This window comes from Eretmochelys imbricata, chromosome 22, assembly GCF_965152235.1.
Source record: "Eretmochelys imbricata isolate rEreImb1 chromosome 22, rEreImb1.hap1, whole genome shotgun sequence".
Lineage (NCBI taxonomy): Eukaryota > Metazoa > Chordata > Testudines > Cheloniidae > Eretmochelys > Eretmochelys imbricata.
Window position 1 is genome coordinate 7,009,076 of NC_135593.1, and position 25,659 is coordinate 7,034,734.

At 46.8% G+C, this 25,659-nt stretch overlaps 1 protein-coding gene across 4 annotated transcripts in view; it reads left to right on the forward strand.

Moving 5' to 3' along the window:
* FLI1 (Fli-1 proto-oncogene, ETS transcription factor) overlaps positions 1-16,372 on the forward strand; it is a 115,192-nt gene extending 98,820 nt beyond the window's left edge. For all 4 annotated transcript variants that reach the window (XM_077839815.1, XM_077839816.1, XM_077839817.1 and 1 more), the window contains 4 exons: positions 9,520-9,585; positions 10,867-10,929; positions 12,570-12,617; positions 14,018-16,372. In XM_077839815.1, coding sequence (XP_077695941.1) covers positions 9,520-9,585; positions 10,867-10,929; positions 12,570-12,617; positions 14,018-14,547 — 707 coding nt within the window. In that variant the 3' untranslated portion in view covers positions 14,548-16,372. The remainder of the gene's footprint in view (positions 1-9,519; positions 9,586-10,866; positions 10,930-12,569; positions 12,618-14,017) is intronic.
* The last annotated feature ends 9,287 nt before the right edge of the window (positions 16,373-25,659 follow it).

A 25,659-nucleotide genomic window follows, 5' to 3' on the forward strand; every position in this document is an offset into this window, starting at 1 on the left:
TACATACAGTGCAACTCCTCAACCTTTTCTGCCCCGCCTCTCCTTCCTAAACAGTTTATATCCATCCATGACAGTGCTCCAGTCATGTGAGTTACCCCACCAAGTCTCTGTTATTGCAATCACATCATAGTTCCTTGACTGTGTCAGGACTTCCAGTTCTCCCTGCTTGTTTCCCAGGCATCTTCCGTTCGTGTACAGGCACCTAAGATAACTAGCCGACTGTCCTACTTTCTCAGTATGAATCAGGAGGCCCCCCCCGTTACACCCTCCTCCTTGTGTTTCCTCCTGGGATCCCACTTCCCCACTTACCACTGGGCTTAGGTCACCATCCCCCGGCGAACCTAGGTTACCTAGGTTCACTAGGTTAACAAGCCTGCCTGCGAAGATGCTCTTTCCTCTCTTCATTAGGTGCATCCCAGCTCTTCCTAGCAATCCTTCTTCCTGGAACAACATCCCATGGTCGAAGAATCCAAAGCCCTCTCTCCAACCCCACCTGCGCAACCACGCATTTACCTCCACAATTCGATGGTCCCGACCTGGGCCTTTTCCTTCAACAGGGAGGATGGACGAGAACATGACTTGCGCCTCAAACTCCTTTATCCTTCTTCCCAAAGCCACATAGTCTGCAGTGACCCGCTCAAGGTCATTCTTGGCAGTATCATCGGCGCCCATGTGGAGAAGTAGGAAGGAGTAGCAGTCCGAAAGCTTGATCAGTCTCCCCTAGTTGTACTGAGATGCTAAGCAAAGAAGCAGGATGGCCCAGTGGTTAGGGTGGTAGCCTTGGACTCAGTAGATTGGCATCCTGTGTGTTCTTGGGCAATCTGCTCTGTGCCTCAGTTCCTCATCTGTACAATGGGGATACTAGCACTTATGGTGTTCTCTGAGGATAAATATGTTAAAAGGTAGTCAGTGGCTCAGAAACTATTATAACAGGGCCACACAAGTACCTAAAATAGACAGGTTATAGAATTATTTTTAGTGAACTAGCTGCTGCCCCTACTGGATAGAATCAGAATTACTCAACTGTGTGCCTGAGCCCCTATACTGCTCAGTGATTCTCCTTTAGAACAAGTGGTAAGGGGCTGTGCTTTTGAAGCAGGAAGCTCTGCGTTCTGTCCCTGTTGCCACAGTGAAGAGTTCTGTGTGGCCTGGATGGGATAGTGACAGAGGATGTGGGTTGGATACAGCATAAGAGCTAGGTATTTATTATTACTGTTGATGATGATGATGATAATGCCATTATAAGGTGCTGTTAATTTAAATGTAAAGCATGCAGGTGTTTAGGGACAGGCATTACTATAAACAAAATGTTTAACAGAAAGTCATAGTGCAGTGATTAGTTATTGAAAATATAACACCATTAAATAATACATAATAATACAGCTAGAAAATTATAAGGGTTACAGACATTAAGTGCCAGATTTCTAAAGTTTTAGCACCCATGATTGGGACGCCCATGTGGCTCCCATCTAGGCACCTAAATAAAGGCCAGATTTGCAAATGAGTCCACCGGTCAATGTGCGCTCAGCATGCTGAACTCTTTTGAATACAGAGCTCTCTTTAATTCAGCGGCAGAGTAGAAAAGGAGAGAAATAAAGGGGAATAGGTGGGGCCCAACAGCATGTTTTCAGCAGAGATTGCAAATGAGCTGGAGCGACACGAGGAGGGTGTTCAAGGTACTGGGCACTGTGGAGGAGAAGGCTCTTGCACCAGTACTGGGGTGGTAAGGAAGTGAGGAGGCAGAAATGCCTAACTCTCTGCTAAGGGATGGATTGCTCCCAAGTATTAGCAGAGTGGATCAAAGAGAATGTTGGGATTCCATGGGGAGAACCTCACCTGTAGACTAGAAGCTCTCCACGCCCTCCCCTACAAGCATGATCTAAGCATGTGAGTCGAAGGGGAGCTCAGCATGGTGCTACTTTAACCCCTGGAGACGGCAGCATAGGTTTTGTGTGGCATGGGTTGAGAGCCTGTGGCACGCAGCCTTACGGACATGCAGTGCCTGGGCAGAGTCCACAACCAGTTACATTTACTGCCGTCGTTTAACATGGTGCATCTAACATTTCAGGGTGGGGGTTGAGGTGCTTTTGGTTTCCCCTGCCGCTCCAGAAACCTACTGTCTACGATTCCTCATGCAAAAGGGTTGCAAAAATACACACACATGCCCCGGGTGTAAACACCAGGGTATTACATGCCACAGAGTGTCAGGGCTGGGAACTCCAGGGCTTGGCCTGCAGTTCCCTGCAACTCTAGATTTTCCTTGCTCCCATGTGCATCCCCTGCTCCAAGGTACCAGAAACATGCCAGCTCCAGCCGCCCCTCTCTCATTAGGAGGGAAGCAGTGAGGTCTTGTGCTCTCTGCTCTCTCTTTCAGCTTCTTTTCAGTGGTCATTCAGATGAATCACAAGCCTGCATCCTGCAAAGGATGCCTGGCCCAGCTTTTCCATTTAGAGCCAATAATCTAAATTCCAGCTACCCAGCCAGGATCTGTCTTCCTACTGAGGCCAAAGGACCCACTGCAAAAACCAGTGTGTGTTCCACACGAAGAATCCCACAGGCTGTTTCAGGTTCTCAGCCCTCTTCTCCTTCCGTTGATTTGCATCAGAGGGGTTTGTAAGGCTGGATACGGGCCAGGCTTGGGTTCTCCAGGACCCACGTGAAAGTCAGATGTACAAGGTCCACCCCATTGTGGCCTGCTCTGAGGGCAGGTTGGGTGAGAGTGTAGGGGGAATGCTGGATTCCTAGTGCCTTAGATGCCTCAGTTTCCCCATCTGTAAAATGGAGATAATTTCACTGACCTGCTTTCTTAAGCTCCACAGATAAAAAGTTCTGTGTAAGAGTGAGGTGTTGTTATGCTGTAGCTGTATAAATAGGATAGACTAAGCCAAAGGCCACCAATAGACAGGGCTGGTAATGGAGGCAGTGTCATCTAGTGGCTAGCACAATGGGCTAGGACTCAGGAGACATGCGCTCTAGCCCTGGCTCTGACCCTGCCCAAGTGGCTTTACCTCTGTTTCTGCTTCTAGCCTTTGTCTGGCTGGTTTGTTTAAATTGTGAGTTATTTGGGGCTGGGATTGTCTGTTACTGGGTGTTTGTACAGAACCTGGTACATAGGGGCCCTTCAGTGCTACTGTAATTACATGCTGAGCGGGTGTTCCTTGGGAACACACTGAGTGGCAAGGAGCCCTGTCTCAGAAGCTAGCTGCTGCCAGTGATAAATGGGATGTGGTTCTGCTGTTTAACTGGGCTCATGCAAGTGCCATGACTCCAGGGACTCAGCCTGGCGATGCTAACCCACCAAGAAGCAGATTGCAAGGTTGTGCAAAGTGGCTTGAGCCTGCAAGGCGCTGCGTACCTCCTGGGAGGTTCTGAGCACCCTCAACACTCACGGAAAGGCCCACAACTGCAGGATGGTGGGAGACGTTCTGGTGCCTCCTGGGGCTGTTCCTCTAATCTCCTCCAAATGCTCCGTGCACAGCAAGGGAAGGTTAGCAAAAGAGGCATGTTGGGAATGGGATTAGCTGTTTGGACACCGCAGCATTAAACAATACTTTGAAATCCCAGGACCCTGAACCACTTGGGCACCCAGGGCAGAGCCCCACTGACCCGTACATTAATCCAGTCCTGATACTGCCAACTCATTTGGCATCAGAGGGCCATGGTTCAGACCCATTATTTCACAATCAAGGCTTCTTGCCTAGCATCCCCAATCCAGAATGTAAAGCGGTTGGGCTGTGCTTGGCTGGGAGACCTCCGGCCCTGCCGCAGGTGGGGTCATGGACTGGTAGGTGGTGCTCTCCTCTGCTGAGTTAGTACTGCCCCAGAAGACACACAGACAGATATTTTCTGGAGTGTCTTGGCACCTCTCTCCTGTGGATTTCACTGGGAGTTAGGCACCTAGGTGCCCTGTAAACAAAACCCTGGCACCTATCTGCATCTTTAGGCACCTAAATCCCTTTAAAAACCTGACCTCAAGCCCCCTGGGATCCAGCTGGAGGGAAGGTGCCCTAGAAAGATGAGATTGTTATCACAAACCACTGCAAATGTGACCCAGCCAGCGCCGTGTCCAGCGAAATCAAAAGGCCTTGCCGAAAGAGGCCCACTGCCCGTGCTTCCCCCCGAGTGTTTGTGAGGGCGACGCTGACTAACAAGTCTGCTCCCCTGACTCTGGTTTGATGGAGTAAGCTTCTAAGGAGGCAGCGGGATACAGGAGCTGTCAGCACTCACTGAGCAGCTGGGGAAGCCAAGGGACTGTGAGCTCCATTGTTCAGTGGGAACACCGGCCCCCAACGGCACCCTCAGCCTTTCAGATTCGAAAAACATCGTTTTTTCCTTTTTAAAGCTTTCTTTTTTTTTTTCTGGGGGATTTATTATCCAATCTTTAATATCCTGAACAGGGCCTTCCTGATACCACGTTCTCTCAGCTGGCGTGCAGACTTCAGAGGCTGGTGGGAGTACAGGAAGGGATCCCGAGCTGTGCACATTTGATCAGGGATTTTTTTACTCAGGGGAGGGAAAGGAGCATCTGTGAACCCCACCCCTGTGCCAGAAGCCCTGCACAGGATAACTCTGCTGAGCACTAAGGGCATGACCTTGCACCAGTGAAGCCGGTTGGAAGTTTGTTGTTGACTTCGGCGTGTGCAGGATCTGAAGCTCTGAGATCTGGGTGGGGAGAAGGGTCAGAGGAGGTGGGCACAAGGTCCTGCTTCAACTGTGCTCTCATCCTAGAAACCACTACCAGAGCTTACCTCCCTGGCACAGCAGGGCAGTAGACTTAGGGCCTCCTTGACTTCAACGAGAGGATGAGCCAGGCCTTCCCACTGCTTATTGCAAGCCTTAAGGGCTTGATTCGCCACCGCGTTATTTCAGTTTTACATCAGTGTAGCTCCATGGAAATCGCTGGTCTTCAACCTGAAGTAACCCAGCAGGGAATCAGGAATTCCATCAGGGGCCCTATCCTACCAAGTCCTACGTGCTATTGGCTTCCACTACAGTCAGGAGGAGGTCGATGGGGAGGGATTTAGGGTGAAAGGTTGTAGCAGAGGGCTCAGAACCACTTTCAGGATTCTGATTCTACCACTGTGTGACTTTGGGTAAGTCAAGTCACCCCATGCCTCAGTTTACCCCACCCATATAATAGCACCTGGAGAGGTGCATTTATAAATGTGAATAAATAAAATGACACTAATGATTCCTCACCTCCTTCCAAAGCATGTCGCAAGCATGAACGTTTGCAAAGCTGTTAGATCCTCAGTTGAAAGGTACTAGGAAAGTGCAAAGTGTTATTAATATCCCATACCTTGCCTCTAATAGAGTCTGCATTCATTCTGGGGAATTTCTGGATATAAACCAGACAGCTGCAGAATGACATTTCTTGAAAACATCTATGATTTATTTTGTGCTCTTTAATTCCATTTTGTATTGAATACACGTTTGTCACAGGGCCGCTGTTCAAATGGGCCTTTTAAGTCTAAAACAGACCTAGGGCAGGCGTAATTTACTTCAGCTGGCGTAAACTGGCCTTGCTTAGTTGAAGTCAGTTGCTGATTTACACCAGAAGGGGACCTGGCCTCATATTTTTAAATTGAAACTCTGTAACTTGGAGCTTTTGAGTGTGAAAATTGAGCCACTTTACGACAGATAACGACTCTCTGCATAACTAACCGTCTGGCCAGAGTTCTGTAGAATCTCTTTGAGCCACTGGGCGTCAGATCCTGGGAACAATATTGTTTTTGCAGAAACCCGAGTCTCTGGATGGATTCCCTGGCTCTGCCTTTTCCATTTTGTTTTGAACACGTTCAGCTTTAGAGTCTGGGACTAGAAGCTGGCCGGGCTGCTGTGGTTCGTTCACGTTGCACAACTTTTTGTGAAGAAGAAAAAAAAAACAACAAAAAAAAAACGTTGGCAGATTTGATTGTTTTGTTTTTTGAGAGAGGTGGAAACTTGCACTGCTTGAGAGAGAGCACGAGTGAGCTGTTTTCCACAGCAAAACGTGCATGACTGGCTGCTGTTCTTAATCCCTCTCACCCGTTGTGCCACACAATGGAGGAACTATTTATTAACCTTATTCAGCCCCCTTCCCAAAAGTACTGAAGGGGCTTATGAGGTATTAATCCTCACAACCCACCTCAAGAGGTAGAGAAGTATCTTATACCCATCTTGTAGATGGGGAACTGAGACAAAGGGAAACTAAGCAACTTACCCAAAGTCACACAGGAGGAGAGGGGGGGAATTGAACTGGGTTTTCTGACTGCTACTGTAAACATAATACTGCCCGTGCACTCCCAAGTCAGCTGCCTTGAAAGAAGGGTGCAAAGAAACCAGCGCAGGGAGCTTTAAAATGATTAATGACTTTAACGTCATTTTGGGCAGTCTCCACCCAAGAGCAGATCCTCAGCAGGTGTAAATCAGCCGCATTCGGTTGAAGTCAATGCAGCTATGCCGATTTACACCTGCTGAGAATCTGGCCCTCTGTGTCTTGATCCAGTATTTTTGATCACAAGAGTGAGCACTGATTTGCAGTTAAAGCACCGGAATGGCAAGCAGGAGATGTGGGCTACACTCTGGCTCTACATGACCATGGGTAAGTCACATTGCTGCTCCATGCCTCAGTTTCCCCATCTGTAAAATGTGGCTAATTATTCAGACCACCGCTATGGAATGCCTGGGATCTTTAGATGCAAAATGTTCTACTGTTATCTTTTCTTTTTTGTTGTGTTGATTCACTGTGGGTCAGCCAGTCATGTCATGTGCATTGGCAAGGTTCTGCTTTCTGCCCCTAACCCAATCTAGAAATGATGCCATCGCTCATGGGATCTGAAGGTGGCAAGTTGTGAGTTGAATCAGAAAAATTGAAAGAAACTTAAAACTTCTCTGGTCGCATCTCAGAAACAACCTCCTTCCTTCTTTAACCGGAGCTGGGTCCACCCACTGCAGTGCCACTCTGCCGTCTTCCTGTCGCAGTTTTAGTGGGGCTCCCGGGCCTTAGCTTGTTGGCAAATGATTCCAAAAGCTTAGAATTAATATGCAGTTTTATGTACCTGCCAAGGATTATCAAAGGGGAGGAATGAAAGTGACTGGCTGGCTGCCAAGGATGGGGAAGAAAAAGCCATTTGGTTACAAGGGGAATGGGCTACAATTTAAGCCTTGTCTATTGTGCTCTGATTTCAACCACTACCATAGTGACACTGGTGCAAGCCCCAAGTGTAGACAGCACAAGACACAATTTCCACCAATGGTTTCAAGCAGGGGAAAACTCCACTGGTGCATATATAGCAGCCTTGCTTCTTTACACCAACGGCTCTTAGCCGGGCAGAAAGGTTCACTTAGCAAAACGAGTCCCCAGCCCTGCCACTGGACGAGCAAGAAACCCAGACTGGCCTCTGCCATTGAGAGATGTCTTGTCGGATTCTTAATGCACAGTGGGTTGTTTTTAAGTCTGACCTATTTGCAGCAGGGATTGTGGTTTCTATTACAAACAACAGTAAAATAAAAATAAAAACGGACAAGTTAAATGAGCTCCTTTCCCCCCTTTTCTCTCTCTTCCCTTCCTCTCCCACCCCCCCCACGCTCCCTCTTTCTTTTTTTCGTTTCGTGCCAATAACTAATTTAAAAAACTGAAGAGGCTTTTGCAGAGCCAGATGGACTGGGCGAGTGCACATGGATTTTTCCACAAGGAGATTTGCTCTAGTCTCCTTGCTCGTCTCCAGCCCCAAACCATGAGAATGGACAAGGGCATCAGCAGCGCCATCTCCTGGCTCTTATTTTCTCCAGGGGTCATGGAAGGAGTTTGGAGGCAGCAGTTCTTTTGCTGAGGTGCTTTCTGATGAGCGTGGTTGTTATTTTGAATGTTGGGTGTTAGCCTGGTTTTTATGGTTTCTTTGCGATCCACGAGGAGACTTTGGAATCCTTTTTGGTTTAAAGCCCTGGCTTGGTTCATGTTGAATAACCAACTGGCTCATCCCTTCACTACCTCTCAGTCTGGTCCTTGAGTGTTTTTTCTGTCCAGCCTCTCCAGGATGAGAGTGAGAAGACCGGCTGGGGAAAACGTGGATTGTGAACTGTTCAGCAATAAACAATAAAAAAACTAGGGATTTAAAATGCAGGATTCTGATGACACATCTTTGCCCCAAGCCAATCCTCACTCACCATTGTTGCTTGCTGGGAAATCAGAGCCCATTGTTTCCCCCACTTTCTCTAACACAGTGCTTTTCTGCATCCCTCCAGGGCCCCTTCAATGTCCTTGGAAGGTTTCCTGCAGCTTCCAAATCAATCATGGGCCAGCTCCTCACTTGATGTCAATCGGCATGGAGCTTCACTGATTGACACCTGCTGGGGATCTGGACCCATAACTCAGGGCTGCCCATGATCCGCAGAGGTCAGAGACAGAAGAGACTTGCTGTGGTCACCAGTCAGTGTTTAGCAAGGTTCTTTCTTCTAAGTGTGAGGAAATCACTGTGGCATCGCAGATACTCCGTGCAGTAATAAGTGCTGGGAAATGTTGACTCTTTAATGGCAGCGACTCTACCAAGTCATCTAGTACATTTCCCTGCAGAGACCTAGATTTTCCGAAGCTTTACCCAGGCCAGCTGTTAAAGTGCATGGGCTTCCACCCTTCCCCTTAGGAGCCCAGTACATCTCCCCATCAGGATGTTTTTCATGATCTCCATTGTGAACTTTCCTTTCTATCCAGTCTCTCCTAGACCATGAACAGTTCCTCTGTTTCCTGGATATTTACCAGCTCTTAAGGCAGGCTCCTTGGGATCCATACCCCACAATCACAGGGGGGCCAGAAGAAGCAGCGAGGCAGAGAAGCAGGTGGTTGTGCAAGGCACACCTGATTGCTGCCTCGCGATGGGCAAAGGCTCTGAAATGGAAAGAAGGCACAGATATTTGGGAGGGTGGGGGGCAGCTGAGAGGCAGATTTTGACTAGATGGGAACTCAAATTTTGTTGGGTTCAGTTTACATTTAGCCTCAGTCCACCCCATCTATTCCCATGGGACCAGATGGTGCCTGACAGGGTGGAGGGCACTAAGCGTTCTTGTTTTCCTCCCTGCCTTCCATCACCAACTTGTGCCCCACGCAGGAGTCAAGCACAGGCCCAGTCTATGCTACCACCACCTGTGCAGGGAGGAGATGGAGGCCCAAGCCTTAGCCCTGCTCCCACCCTCTGCCAGCCACTCCCTGAACAAAGTCTCCCAAAGCTCCACATGTCCCATTCCATGTCTTATTTTTTAACATTCATATTTTGGCAGTGCCTACAGATCAGACAGGTCAGAGTCCCATTGTGCCAGGCACTGTACAGACAGATCAAAAAATGACAGGCCCTGCCCCAAGGCCCTTGCACTATAATGTACAATACATAACAGATGGCTGAAACGCATATATAACTCAGGGCATGGAAACAAACTATAGCGTGTGTGAAATTTCTTAAGCAATAATCACAACTAGCCACCTCTCTAGCCTTCTTTGGACAGTCTGGACTCACCTCCTCCTTCCCTCTTGTCGTTTGTCATTAGATCCCTCCTACGATGCGGTCAGGAGAGCCGGATGGGGCAATAACATGAACTCCAGCCTCACCAAAAGTAAGTAGCCATGTTGGGGGTGGCAAATTCTGAGGCAGAGGATTGAAACATGATCATGAGTTGGGCTAGGTTTGGTTTGCTTGTTGTACAGGCATCAGAATGACTGAGGATCCAGGCCTTATTAACTTCCAGTCTCTTGTGAGACTTAATCTGAGACCTTATCTTGGGCCAGATTCTGATACCATTAATCACGATGAATAACGCCGTACTCCAATCCCTTACTACTGTTCAAAGGAGAAAGGTGCCACTCAGCATGAGAAAGCGTAGCAGATTCTGGCCCTTAATATTTGTAAAGCACATTGAAGTCATCATATTGAAAATCCTATAGATATGCAAATTATTCTAGTTGTTAATTATTTTCATAATGCAGATAATTTTGCAATACTACGGGGTGGGGCCAGATTTCCTGCTGCCCCCAAATGGTAGGTTTATGCCCTGAAGGAGGAGGATTGCTAGCCCATGGAATTTTTATCTCAGCTAGTATAACTGGCTGTCACTGGGGCATATTCTGTTCTTCTTTCACTGGTGTCACATGTCCTGGGGCCACAAGTTGTCCGTGAGCAAGATACGACTCAGCTGGGGTAAGGCTGGCAGAATTTGGCTCTAAATCAGTACTTTCTGTTTAGGAGCTTTATGGAAAATGCTCAGTCCGAATGGGAAGGCCTCCTTTGGTTTATAGCATTCTCTCTGTTATCAGTGATAATCTGAATGGATGGAGCAGATGCTAGGGCTAAGGTTGAACTGATTTGTAGTGCTGGCCGGGAATTTTTTGACCAAAACCATTTTTTTTAATCAGAAAATGTTGATTTGCCAAAACCAAAATTGTTGATGGGAAAGACTCATCTGGCAAATTTCCTGTTTCAAAAAACATTCCAGAAAAAAGTTGAGAAATTGTTGACATCCTGTTTTGCCCTTTTTGAAACAAAAAATTCCATTTTTCAATTTGAAGCAAATGTTTGTTTCGAAATTTAGGTTAACTGAGAGTAAAAAAGAATTTCAAAAAGTCAAAATGATCAAAATGAAGCATTTCGTTTGACCTGATTCAAAATTCTTTAAATTTTTTCCATTGATGAAAATTGTGATTTTGACTTTTCATCCCTGTTCAGGGTAATAAATATGTAGGAAAACTCAGTAATTCTCATATGACCACAAAACTGTTTCCTGCCCATCTCCACTCGCTTGGCCATGTTAATGTATACATTGCATCCATCTTGTTCCCTAAATTGTTCCCTTTCGTCTGCTTGCAGTACATCTACGATCTCACTTTTCCTGTTATTACAGGTCCCCCGGTTGCAGGGACTCAAACTGTGAATAAGAATACAGAACAGCAACGGCCGCAACCAGGTAAATGTGTCCAGTGTGTGCTCGGCTGCATCCCATAAATAACTTAATTTCCCAACCTGTTATTGTAACGTTTCAGGCTGGGACAGTCTTAGGCTCAAGTTAAGTGGGCTCAAACACTTATAATACTTGGTCAGCTCTGTTCATCCAACAAGGCTTATCCAAAACTACTTTCTTCTGGCTGTTTATGGATCCTCCTACCCCCATTTAAAAGAGATGTCCCTGTATCAGCTTTGTCATGTGCAGGGTCCAAAATCCTTAGTGTCAGCTGCTTTGGTGTCTCCTTTGACATCCCACAGCAGGCACTGTAAAGGATTCTGAAGCAACTAGTCAACGGAGCTGCTTCTGCCAAAATGGTGAAGGGTCTATGGGCTGGATTCTAACCTCCCTTACACCCAGTGGTGAGCTGGAGCCGGTTCGCACTGGTTCGCGCAAACCAGTTGTTAAATTTTGAAGCCAGTTTAGAACTGGTTGTTAAAGGGGTGGGCAAACTGTGGCCCATGGGACTGTCCTTTCCATCCCACCTGAGCTCTGAGCTGGGGAAGCTCCCCTGAGAATTTTTACTCACCCAGCGGTACTCTGGGCCTTCGGCGGCACTTCAGCAGCAGGTCCTTCAGTGCCACCGAAGACCCGGGAGCGACTGAAGGACGTGCTGCCAAAGTGCCGCTGAAGACCCGGAGCGACTGAAGGAACCGGTTCTTCAGCTTCTGGCAGCTCATCACTGCTTACACCAATATAAAATGGGAGCATCTCCAACAAAGTTACAGAGGTACACCACTATCAAAGCACCATAAATAAGAGAATCAAGTCCTGTCAGGCTCCAAGCAGTGATACTTCTTGCTTGGGTTTCCCAATGGGTCGGGTTTCCCAACTAAATGATGCCTTCCCAGTGTTCTGCACAAATGCTTTGTAGCTTTCTTTGTTAAGGTATAAATTCAGCCATGAGCCAACACCAAGATCCAAGGGACAATGAAAGGAAGTAGAGAGATTACAACAGTGGGGCCCCTGGAAAAGGGAGGAGATTCATTCCTAATAAATGCATGATGGAATTTCTAAAAAGCATTCAGCATGAGCCTCATTCTGCTTCCGTTAGCATCAGCAGTGAAACACCCATTGACTTTAGTCAGAGCTGAGTTGGACCAATCTTCCATTGACTTCATTGGGAGCAGGTCTGAGCCAACAGGGAGTGTTTTTGAAAAATCCTACCTGCACACAAGAGGAAATAATCAGCCCGACTAGAAAATGAGGCAGACTTAAGCAAGTGGCCCAATTGCTCACATTAAAGCAAATGTATTTGCTCAGATCCCATCGTGTTGTGCTGGCCTGACGTTATGTTTTCAAGCAGCCAACTGCTGTGGCTGGTGCTGTGGCACATGTCCAGTGGGGATTTTGATCTTAAAAAGTGGGACACTCTATGAAAAGAGTGCAGCAGCCCCTACGTTATTTAATCCTCCCTAAATAATGTACGTCTGTTCATTAAACAACATAAGAGGCCAATGGGACTGATTTGTAGGAGGGGAGTGGCAATGTAAAAAAGGAAGGAAAATGGACATCTGGATCATTCTGGTTAAGAAAAATAGAGAAGCACTTTGTTTCTTTTTGTGCAGTAGAGTAAAAAAAAGATTTCTTGTCTCTTTGTTTAGATCCCTATCAAATTCTGGGACCCACCAGCAGCCGCCTAGCCAACCCAGGTGAGTTCAGTTGGGGACACCAGACCACGATCTTAAAGGCAAATTCCAGCTCCTGTTTAAAGGGCCAACTCTCTCATGAGCCACTGCTCCAGACTGGGCTGGAATCGTAGCTTTTGTCCCTCTGCTGCTTGTGTAGAGTATATGGGCCATTGGACTGAATAGGAGTGGATCCCACATCTGCCCTTACCACTTCCCTCTGTGCTGGTCATGGCAGCTGGTGTGGAGAATTTCTTCATGATCCTCCACATGGCTGTTCTATTGGTAGCTTCCATGTGCAGCCCCCATCATGGGTCTTAAATAGTAAGAAGGCTCTTGAGCTGACTGTCTTCTCCAGGAGTGACGTTTCACTATTATAAAGCAAGGGTGGGCAAATGATATAGTACAAGGACTATGCAAGAGTAAAACTAGGTGGATAGCTCCAAATAGTCTTTGTTTGAATACAAACAATGAAGTCACTTCTTCGGTATTGGTCACCGCATGAAGTTGCTCACCACAAGCATTTTACCCCTCCCCCTCAAAGCAGCTAACCAGATTTGAACCCATAAACTTTACTACTACGCCACAGAGTAGAAGACCTAAATCGCTTAAAGCTCTTAGCTAGCCTCTGGTGACACCCTTTGCAGGCTTGCTATGTTTACACAATGACCCCCTGATCAAGTCATCTACAGACCTCTGGTAATAAGAGCAAGAGCATGAGCATCTCTTGCTTGAGCTAACGGACAAGGTCGATTAGCATCGAGGCTGTTGCAATCTTGTAACCTCTTTACATGGCCCAGCCACAAGAGGGGGACAAAGACCCACCTTGGCATTAATGTGGGTTACATTTGCACAAGCACATGTTCTGTTCGCAGAGGGATAAGGTGTTGAATGCTCATGCAAAAATGGATTCTCATGAGCCTCCTTACAGGAAGTGTTAGTACGGCCATCTTGAAAGAGTCTAGGAGTTCTCCAGTTTGAGAGAAGAAATCATATTGTGATTTAGGTGATCAGCCACAAGGCCGCACACGGCAAATTATGAACTGCAGGTATTTTCAGCAATAGTTATGAAAATAGTTAGTGAGCAAAGCGAGGTTGAAATACGTTTATGTCAGCCATTCAGTGAATAATTCTGAATAATGACCATGTTCATAAAAAGCCCATTTATGAATGCCTTGTAGATTTGTCGATTTTAATGCCAGAGGGGACCACTCTGATCAGCTATTCTGACCTCAAACGGAAGAAGAGGCTGAGTGACTTGCTTTCTGGGAATAGGTGGGCCAGCCCTCCACAAGAGTTTGTAAGGCTTGAAGGAAACTTTCCCATCAAAGATTGAGATAGTCCCTCTGTTTCCTGGCTTTGTCTTTTCATTTAAGCAGGAAATGGAATGTCATTTCCTTTTCTCTTTGGCTCACTTCATGCAGGGAGCGGGCAGATCCAGCTGTGGCAGTTCCTCCTTGAGTTGCTCTCGGACAGTTCCAATGCCAACTGCATCACGTGGGAGGGGACCAATGGGGAGTTCAAGATGACAGACCCCGACGAGGTGGCCAGGCGCTGGGGAGAGCGCAAGAGCAAGCCCAACATGAATTATGACAAGCTGAGCCGAGCCCTCCGATACTACTACGATAAGAACATTATGACCAAAGTGCATGGCAAAAGGTATGCCTACAAATTTGACTTTCATGGCATTGCCCAGGCTCTCCAGCCTCATCCAACTGAGTCTTCAATGTACAAGTATCCATCAGATCTTTCCTATATGCCATCTTACCATGCCCACCAACAGAAGGTGAACTTTGTGCCCCCCCATGCTTCCTCCATGCCTGTCACATCATCCAGTTTCTTCGGAGCAGCAGCATCCTATTGGACCTCCCCTACGGGCAGCATCTACCCAAACCCCAATGTCCCACGTCATCCCAACACTCATGTACCATCGCACTTGGGCAGCTACTACTAGATGTTTTGTACCTTCAGTGGCCTTTATCAATCTGGTTGGATGCTCTCTTTACTTCTGGGATTTTCTGGACCATTTTTGGGTATTTTGTGGCCATTGTTGGGTGGGGGGAATTAAAAACTGGATATTAGTTATTCTTGGATCAAACCTTCTCTTTTTTTTTTTTTTTTGTAATTTTGCCTCTTCTATCTTGAACTCAGAGATGGATACCTCTGCAGGCCAGTACTCTGTGTTTTTATTTTGGTTCTAAGACTTATGTCCTCTGTAGAAATTGTCCGTGAAGATTGCTCACCACAACCTGGAATGATTATCAGCATTTGAATTTTTACAAGACAAGAGAAAAAAATTTTTAGCAGTCCGAAGACTCTTAACAAGACATAGATCCAGCCGTGGGTCTTAGAAGAATGCTATGTTTGTTTAACGGGGACTTAGGATGACATGTGTGTTTTTGGTGGGAGGGTTTCCGGTTTCGGGGAGGGGATGGAAGAGTCAGATATTATGTTGTGAGGACCTGGGGCTGCAGAGGATGGCAACTGGAATTTTAGCTTTAATTAAGGCCAATGAGGTTTTTCACCCAACTGGAAATTTTATATATATAAAGAAGTAAAGGGCATTGAAGGAACCTTTCTAGAGTGTGCAACTTGTGTTGGACTGTATATTAACTCCAGAAACATCTGAGACCAGAACAAAAGAAAGTAACCTAACATCAAGCACAGACATTCCTTGAGAGCAAAGATGAAATAAACGACAGCAGATCCTGGAGAGCTCTACCAAAGCTTTCGGGATCGCTAAGCGCTACCGATTCACGAACGCTGTGCGTTTGTCAGACCGTCATTCTAAGGGTCAGCTAATCAGAAGGCTACTTACTGTATAAGTTATGCAGAGTTATTTTTCCCTATATCTCACAATATTAAAAGAAAGATGAAATAAAACGAGTTGACCTCAGTCACAAATGCAGGTTATTTTTACTATCAGATCAGTTGTTCGTGGGTTTTTATGTTGTTGTTTGTCTTGTATTTTTGTTTGTTTTTTTTTAAATGTAATTTGTACATCTTTTCAATCTGTACATTTGGGCTGTAGCTTTGTACTTTTTGCTAAAAAAATTAAAATGAAAAAAAGATACATGTAACGTATCTGGTGGGAATAGAGCCCTGATCCCACAACTGGATCCAGGCAGATTTCTTTCCTATACTAGTGTGGAACACATCGGAGCTCACTGGGAGTGTCTAAAGCACAGGGTTTGTGCTCCTGTTTTCGCTTGAATTCGTTGATTCCTAATTAACTCAAAGTCAGCCAACATGTTTGTATTCAAGCTAGTTGAAAAAATGCATCAACGTTTTCCAAATTTTTCACAACAATTTTCCATCAAAATGGAGTTTTTCAAACATTTTTATAATTCTATCAAGCTGGATGGAAATCAGCAAACATTCCTCCCCCACACAAAAAAATGTGTGAAAAGCTTTTGCAGAACATTTTCATCACCATTTCAAACATTTCAAAATTTTCATCTACCTCTAATTTGCGAAGCTAGACTTGATGATCCAGGAATGTTCATTTAAGGACAGAAACATGAAGGTCTTGGAACAAATGTTTATAGAGGTCTTAGATTGGTATTTGCAAGCTTATTAGCTAATTTGGAATTAACTGGCAATCATTTAACAGGAGCAAAAATATCTAGTGTAGACATAACCTCTGAATGTCTGTGTCAGTGCAAGGTTTAGTCCACGTGTATTTGCTTGCAGAATTGGGACCTTAAAACAGAACATTATAGTTTGGTCATAACTTTAAACAGAAGCACTGATGCCATTATTTAACAAAAGGGGAAAAAGAGATCAAGCTAACCAGTTTAGGTATTAGTGCTTTTGGAATGTTATAGGTAACATTACTGCAATAATCGCAAAAAAATTAAAAATTATTAAAAAAATTTCCCCATGGAAATGGGCTTTTGCTACTATATATATGCAATGTATTTTGGATATTAAAATATATATAATTTTGCAAGTAATCTTTGTGGGTTTTTTAAAAAATTTGTATTAAATGTTATGCTGACAACTGTTGTATGAGGATTACGATGTAAAAAAATTTGAGAAAATAAATGGGTGTTTTCTTCTCTAAGACATCATATTGTTACACTTTTTTCCCCAAGCTCACAGCAAAACCATAAACTTTCAGTCTAAACTATATTTATTTTCAATTCAGAGAAAGAAACTAAGAGCAAACTAAATAATACTTACACTTTGTATACCACTATTCATCAATAGATTTCAAAGTGCTTGACAAAAGAGGCAAGTATCATTCATTATCACCATCTTACAAATAGGGAGACTGAGGTACAGGGAAGTGCAGTGACTTGCCCAATGTTACCCAGCAGGCCAGCAGAAGAACTCAGGTGTCCTGAGTTCTAGTCCAGTGCTTCCATCACTAGAACACACTTCTCTAATGGCTTCCCTATTGGTTTAGTCTATGCTGGTTCCCTGCGTTACAGTCGTAATTGAGGGTATAGACTTACCTCTGATTATCCAACCTTTGGGGGGTTTTAACAAATTATTAATGGAGAATCCCCCCTCCACACACAACCCGTCGCAAGCAAGTCTCCAGTCCAATAATCTTAACGTGCTTGATTAATGAAGCTTCACTCTGAACAGTGACTCTAAAAATGGCACCTTCTTACCCAACAGATCTGTTCCCTGGGTGTATTCCACTGGACCTGCTGATTTTAGTTACAAACGTAAGTGTTTCCTTGTTTAACTGTTTGTTAAACACAGCTATGGTAGAGCGAGCTATGGTCTATTCTGGCTGTGCCCCACCAATGAATTGCTAAGTTGTTTCCAGAGGCATTCGTGTGCTTTCACAGGTGTCAGTGTTGGCAAAATGTGAAGACCACGAGTTTGCACACATGTAATTTGGGGCAGAATCGCAGAGCAGTAAGGGTATACAGGTGCCACCGAGAGCAAAATTTGCCCTGCAGAATCCTTGGCCAAGATGTTCAAAAGTGAGTCGTGACTTGGGGAACGTCAGTTTTCATCTTAAACCTTCTAAAATGGAGGTGTCTCAAGTTGGCCACTGCAAAATGGAACCACTTCAGATCATTGGTCAGGTTCCAAAATCTTGGAATTGATAACTAGAGGTGCTGTACAAGTCACTAGCGGCTCACCTTGACCCCCAGGCTGAGTTTGCAGGATTGAAGTTCTGAGGGAAACCCATTTTTTTAATGGGTAAACAGAGCACATTTGCACTAGGAGGGATTGAGAGAATATAAACATGGAGTCTAATAGCACTAATTCTACACAGTTGCTTTTCTGAGGAGAAAAGAGCAGATGGGAGCTGAGGTACAACAGGTTTATGTCAGAAAGTTTTATAAAAAGGATGGTTTACAACTCGTGAATGAGAGTTTTTTGTGTGGACAGGGCAGCAGGGAAATGATTTGCTCTGCATTAATGTTCAGAATTCAAAGCTAATTGGTGAAATCCCGTCTACACTGAGGCCCATGGGAGTTTTGCCATTGACTGCAACAGAGCCAAGATTTTTACCCACTGGGTCTATACCAAAAATAGCTAGGCTCAAATAGTGTTAAGAGTCTGACTTCAGTGGACGTATGAAGCCCTGTACCCTGAAGCCACAGGGAAAAAAGTGCTCACTAGTGACACTTGTTGGTGACTACAGAAAAGAGCAGCCCTGAGCTGCTTGAGAATGCCAGAGGGGCAGAGGGTCCCTTGGGGATGGAGCTCTCTGCTGACAGCTGTTGGTGAGCAAGGGATTGAGTGGGCCAGGCCTCATTTGCATTTCAGTTATGTGACAATTTGGGACCTTTTGGCATGTAGAGTTTGGAGTCAATAAAATACTCTTGTCCCAGTTGGGAAATGAAGGAGAAAAGATCTGCACCATATAGGCCGGGGGCGAAGGGTCACCTAGTAATGAGGCACAGTTGGGTAAGGAAGCTTAGGCAGCCCTGGGGAGAGATGGATGACCTTCCAGTTTTTGTGAGGAGTGTATTTCTGCTGGGAAGGACTTTGTCCAGGGTCCCATATCCTGCTGATGACTCATTAAACGGCTGCATTACGACAGTTTCAAGGCAGTGGGCTGATGCCATTTTGTGGCAGGCTGAGGTGGGTGGGGCGGAACTCCCAGAGAGCTCCCTTTACCTCAGGTCTCCGCTGGGGGCCTCCCTACTCGGCAATCAGAGCCCAAATCACTTCAGCTGGGTCAGAAGGCGGAGTCCCTGGAACAGCCCGGAGCACCAAACTGCCAGGGTCCTTGGACCCCAGCAACCCCGGACAGCAGACGGTGAGTGGGGAGGTGGGGCCGAAGGCAGTGGCCGGAGCACGGTAGCCACTCACAATGGCAAGAGGAGGGCTAGGTTGGGATTATCGCCAAGACACCCTAGAGGAGAGGGAGTTTTACCTCATAGAAAGTGTCAACTGATTAATTGCTGGCTTTCCCAAGTGCATTCTGTCATCCCTTCTAATAAGTTCTCTTTGTTGTAAACCCCAGGACTCAGTGCTTACGAGCGGGGAAGTATTGCCTATCAAGGGTGCCCAGGGTGTACACATAGTGACCCAGGTTTCTGGGCCGGGGATCGAGCTGCTATTGTTTACACTTTCCGAAGGAACCCCTTGAAAATTGAACCTGGCCTCTTTTGCTGCTGACAGCCCCTGGCAGAAGGGTTACATACAAGACCTGGAAAGTGACTTTTTACCTCCCCCTTTTTGCCTAGGATTAAGACATGTAAGACAGTGGTTCACAACCAGGGGTACGTTGCAGGGGTCTTCCAGGGCGTACATCAACATTTCTAGATATTTGCCTAGTCTTACAGCAGGCTACATAAAAAGCACTAGTGAAGTCAGTACAAACTAAAATTTCCTACAGACAATGACTTGTTTATATGCTCTATATACTATACCCTGAAATGTAAGTACAATATTTATATTCCAATTGATTTATTTTATAATTATGTGGTAAAAATGAGAAAGGAAGCAATTTGTCAGTAATAGTGTGCTGGGACACTTTTGTATTTTTATGTCTGATTTTGTAAGCAAGTAGATTTTAAGTGAGGTGAAACGTGGGGGTACGCAAGACAAATCAGACTCCTGAAAGGGGTACAGTAGTCTGGAAAGGTTGAAAACCATTGATATAAGAGATGCAGGATCAGCCATTATTACATGGGGCTGGGGTCATTACGAGGGCTGCCTTAATTTTCATTTGAGATGTACCTGAGTATTTTGGAGCCAAATCTTGAGGTGAAAGACACCACATCTCAGGTGTCTAGGTGTACACCTATCTCTGATCCTCAGGCTTCAAAACATAAACAGATTAGCAGATGTGGAAAGGAAGAAACCTGCTTTGGTAGCGTGTTCTCTGTGTAGGTCTGTGAATGGCACACAATCCTCTGGAGTCTACAACATTGACCACCACTGGAGATTGGATGCTAGACCTAGTGTCAAATCTTTATGGGCTTAAGAGATCCATTTCAGCCATGACATTGAATTTTCTGACAGCTGTGACAGACTTTTAATCTTATTTAAATGCAGAGGAATTTTCCTGTCTTAACACCTTTTTGTTTTTACATTAATAAGGACTAGAAGGGAAAGGAAATAATAAATGTCTATCATACTCTTGACTAGCAAAGGGCTCTGAGACTCCTTCAGGCTTGATGCCATCTCAGTGGAACACTAACTACTGGAAATATGCAATTCTGAGTTCCTTTTTTGCAAACTTTTACCCTGAAGCTGGACCATTATCTGATTAAACTTCCCATAAATTTTTATATTCAAGTGGGGCTGTTGCTGTGGCCATATCATGGTTTGCACCAAAACCACGGATGCAGCCTTCTGCTGTTGACCAGAAGAGCAGAGTCGTCAGTCTAGGAAGATCACCTAAAGGAGCTGGGGTATTATTTGTGGCATTATTATCGTAGGGTTGCTTGTGAGCCGTGGGCTGTGCGTGCCGATTTGTTGCAATGAAATAGCATTTTTAATAGTGCTGGTTGGGAATTTTTCAACCAAACATTTTTCTGTTTGAAAATGTTTCGTCGAAGCAGAAACTTTTTGTGAAAACAAATCTGCTTTGAATACACAGGATGCACTTTCCAGTCAAAAGTGGAGTAAGACCTGGCCTAGTGGTTTGGACCATTCATCTGGTAAGTGCCCTGGCCACTGGCCTCTTTCTCTGCTTTTTCACAATTTTTTTGGAAAGGTCTCTGTTTTGAAACCTTGTCATAATTTTTCCCAAAATGGAATTCTGGTTTCTAGCCAGCCCTAATTGTGAATGGCCTACATGGAATGAATTTGGTAGGCCTCAACCCAGTTCCTAGCACAGAGGTGGGCAAACTACAGCCTGTGGGCCACATCCAGCCCGCAGGACCGTCCTGCCTGGCCCCTGAGCTCCCGGCCGGGGACGCTGCCCCCAGCCCCTCCCCTGCTGTCCCCTTCTCCCCTCTCCTCCTCCTCCTGTGGGGCAGGGCGGGCGGCATGGCTGGCTCTGGCATGGTAAGGGGGTGGGGAGTGGAGAGTTCCGAGGGGCAGACGGGGAGAAGGGGGCAGTTGGATGGGGCAGAGGTATGGGGGGGGGCCGTCAGGGGAGGGGGAATGGGGGTGGGGGGTTGGATAGGCGTGGGAGTCCTGGGGGGCCTGTCAGGGATCGGGGTGTGGATAGGGGTCGGGGCAGTCAGGGGACAGGGAGAAGGGGAGGTTGGATGTGGGGGTGGGGTCCTGGGGGGACAGTAAGGGGCAGGAAGTGGGAGGGGTCAGATAGAGGGTGGGGGCCAGGCTGTTTGGGGAGGCACAGTCTTCCCTACCCAGCCCTCCAGACAGTTTTGCAACCCCAATCTGGCCCTTGGGCCAAAAAGTTTGCCCACCCCTGTCCTAGCAGGTGAGCACCTACATCACATGAGGCATTACCGCATTTGACATTAATTGGAACCATAACGGCTGTTCGGATAAATCCAGGGCTGTCAAGCTGGCACCTTTAACTAGCACTAAACCCACTAGAGAAAAATCAAATAGAAATGACCTTCTCTTCACTGATTTCCCCTTGTTACTTCACCTCCCACTCTCTGTTCATGCTGTGCCCTTCCATGCCTTCCTACCCGCTGTTTGTCTCCGCCCCAAGCCTAGTGACCTGGCTGCATTTAAACATCCTTGACAAGGCGCTACATGGCTGGCCTGCAGAACAGTAGATTATAGGTGGTGTTGATGCCGACCAGGTGTGTTTGAGACAGGGCGTCCGCTTGAAAGCAATGTAAATATTTGCCAGCACAAAGGAGGAGCCGAGTCTCTTATTGGATGGGGTTGGTGGGAGTGAAGGGAGGTTTCTAAGTCCTGCTTTATGCCTCTGCACATTATCTGCATGGGAAGAAGACCGGAAGTTAGGAGACAGGCATAACAGAGACCGCTAAGCTGACGGGGAGGCAGAGCACAATGGATGGAGCCCTGTGTTTCTTAAATTAAAATGCAGATGCTGGGAGAGGAGGAACACGCTCAGGCAGTTGAGGTGCAAAGCCATATTGCCCCAGGGGGCTGTGGCTGCTTCCCCAGGAGCTGCTGCAGATTTGTTATTTTCTTTGGCTTTTTCATTAACTTTCTACCCCTACCATTCCCCCCAGAACTGCAGAATCCCGTGCTGGCCCCCCTTTCAGTCTTCCTGCTGCTGCAGAGAACTGCATGCAGGACAGCAGAGCCTCTTCTGCTGCAGTAAGTGTCTAGCCTTTCTGGTTGTGGAGCAAAAATTAGAAAAGGCAAACCCTAAAGGCTCAAACCCCAGCAGGCAAATAGACAGACGCATCCTCTCACCCCTACCCCACACACATTTGTTATTTGATAGAATATCATGATTTTGGAGGGGGCTGAACGTGATGTTTAAATGCTTGAGGTTGGCAATACTAGAGCTGGCTGTGTGCACGGGGCCACATTCTGATCTGAGCAGTGTTGGTGTAAAGCTGGAATAATGCTCTCAAAGCCAGCCGTGCAACACCAGAGGAAATGGCACCGCCTTTGGCCCTAAGAGTCTGCCCTGCATCCACAATGGGTTTACACCTACCTGTCGACTTATTTGGTTCCCATCACTCTGGTATCTAAAGTGGCTACAGCAGAGATCGTCATAACAACCTCTGGTGAGCTTTAAATGTCATATCTAGATTAACCATCCTCTACTGGGGTAGGGCGTCGTACTTCACAGGGCCGGGGGGGTCAGCAGCCTCTCCCCAGCTAGCATGCCAGGTAAATGCAGGACTTAGTTTCCTGGTGCCCTATGTACGAGCCCAGCCATGCTTCCAGTTGCCTGGCACCTCAAGTGGCACGCGTGTGTTCAGTCACTCCCTGGTACCCATGCCCACTTCTCGCCTGGGCTGCGGGGCTGAGCCTGGAGCTGCTCCTCTCTCCTCTCAGCCATGGCGGGATGATGCAAGTACCTTTTGTGCCAGACACCAGGTAGCTTGTCCGCTATGCTGGATCCTGGCTGGGGAAGAGCAGGGGCAGCAGCAGCGCTGGGAACAAAACCGAGAGAGGCCCAATATGAGCCTCACAAGCCCCCCCCCCCACTGGCTGGGCATCCCCACCCACAGAAATACCCCAGCTGGCAGCTCCTGGCCAGACACCCCCAGCTGCTTCCTACCCTCAGCTCCCCCTTACACAGCTCCCCAGTGAGCTACCTCCCAATGAGCATCCTGTAGCACCCACCCACCCCTCATATCCCAGCACCCTCTAGCACCCACCCCAGATATCCCAGCACCCTCCCATCTCCCCTGGATACCCCCGCACCCTCTAGCATCCACCCATCTACCCCAGATATCCCAGATACCCTAGCACTCTCTAGCACTCACTTACTCACTTCTGTGCTGACCATAAGCTGAAGTATATGGTTACATGCAAATTCTCTGCAAACAAGCTCCTTAACTAATGCACATAGCATGTCACACATGGCACTGCACTTCTGGGCAGCTGCAATGCCGAGCAGCGCGGGGTCAGTTTGCGATGCCAGGTTATTTACTATATTCTCTTTCTTCTGTAGAAATGTGGGGAACCTGTGGGCCTGAGTCTGCTCTCACTTGCACTGGTGTAATTCAGGAGTAAACCCAGGTCGGGGGATGAGATTATAATGGGTCATAAATGTTGTGTATTTTTGTGTCAGCTTCCGCAGCTACTCCGCACACCAGATACAGGCTGGACTGTGCATCAAATCCATGCTAGTACTATGGGGGCCTCAATTTGTCTGAAGCGTCTGGGCACTACTGCAATATCAATACATGGCAATAATAACACCTAGCTGTTGTTTGGTCCTTTTCTTCAATCTTTCTCTGAGTGCTTTACAAAGGCAGTCAGTAACAGCTGGGGAAACTGAGGTACCGAGTGGCATATAGTGTTTTTCATCCATAGATATCAATGCTCTTTACAAGGTGAGTAAGCAGCGTTATTGCTCTTCTACAGCTGGGGAAACTGAGGCATGGATGGTATCATCTAGTATCAGCTGGGGAAACTGAGGCACAGGGTTGGGATTTGCCCAGGGCCACAAAACAATTCATCAGAGGAGCTGGGAACAGATCAGAGGCTTCCCCACACCCAGTGCAGTGCTCTAAGCACTAAACTTCCCTGCCAGTTTGAAACTCCCTGAAGGCTGCTTAGAGGCAGTTGCAGATATGTGGTTAGCAGCGCCCCACTTACACGGCACCTCTGCATTCATCTCAATGATTTAAGCCGCAATGCCTCTGTGAAGGAGCGAAATATATCCAGCCTGCCTGGCTTGTGTCAGAAAAGAGTCACTAAATGCATTCAACTTTATGTAATAAAATAAGGAGCAGTCCCAATAAATTCTTGCTTGACGCTTTACGCATTGCTGTGTCCATGCTGCTAGGTTTTTCTGAGTTTAGGGCTACTATCCACTTAGCAACTGGCTTTGTTATGTGGAGGTGACGGGTGCCACCTCCTGGCCGCTGGGAATACAACACAATTGAACAGATCCCTTCATTCCATTAGCATCGCTGTGCGGCCTCACAGGCCCCCTGCCTGTCTCATGCAGTAGGATGTAACAACAGAATAATGCAGTCGATTTGCCTGTGAAATGCAGAGCATGTGTGGGATGCATGGACCCAGAAAAGCAGGAGCTTGAGTGGGCTGTTGAATTTTGTGAGGGGAGGTTTGAGACAGGAAGTCAAAATGTTTCATTTCCAGCCTCTCCTGATTTGCCCTGCTTGGCTCCATTGAAAGGGGAGGGTTCTCTGCTCTCTCCCGTGCTGCAGAGAACTTATTCCAAATGTAAACTTCCCTGGGGAAGATGCCTCCACCTCAGCAGTGATAGCTTGGCCCCTAAGAGTCTTGCTACAACATTCTCACTCTTGGCACAGCATTGTCCAGTGAAATCTCCGCATTGTTAGGAGCAACTCAGTGCCAGCGGCTGTCCTGGCATTGAGGGTCCCTAGAGGGAAGTAGCAGGGGGCATAAAGTGGAGACTTGTCACCTCAGGACTGAGGAGGAACATTTGCAGAGGAGGCGAGGGGTGTATAGAAGAGGGAAACCGTCAGGGCACCTGATCAGAAGTAGCCAGCCAAGGCCTGCTAGTGCGGGGAGGTGGAGGAAGGAGGAGATGGCAAATGGTCAGAGACCATCACAGCCAAACAGTGGAGCTAAAGCTCTGCTAGCAACGGCAAGAAAATGTTGGCAAAGTAGTAAGTCCAATAGCCTCACTGTGCTTCAGTTTTCTCCTCTGTGGAATGGAGATAATGCTTTTTCCCTGTCTCACTGGTGGGGAGAAGGGGTGTTGTGAAGATCCATTTATGTCTGTAAAGGGCTTTAGAGGAGCGTATGGACCACAGCAACAAAAGCACTGACTGAAAAGAGACAGAGCTTTGTTTTCCAGCACTGGGTCAGGGGGCTCCATCTGGCTCTGCGAGATTACATTTATTTTTGTCCTCCAAACTGAACTTTCTTTTAATGGCAATGGAGAGACAGGCCCTGAAATAGATTTCCTATGGACTCCCTCCCAAGTGGCATTGTACCCAGCGTGTCTCCCGATAACCTTTCTTCCCTGCCCTGGGACTTTATCTGCCGCGTGACAAACACCCTCACTGGACAGAAAGAGGAAATTCCACTCATTGTTCTGCCGCTACTGGGGTCTGACTAACACACT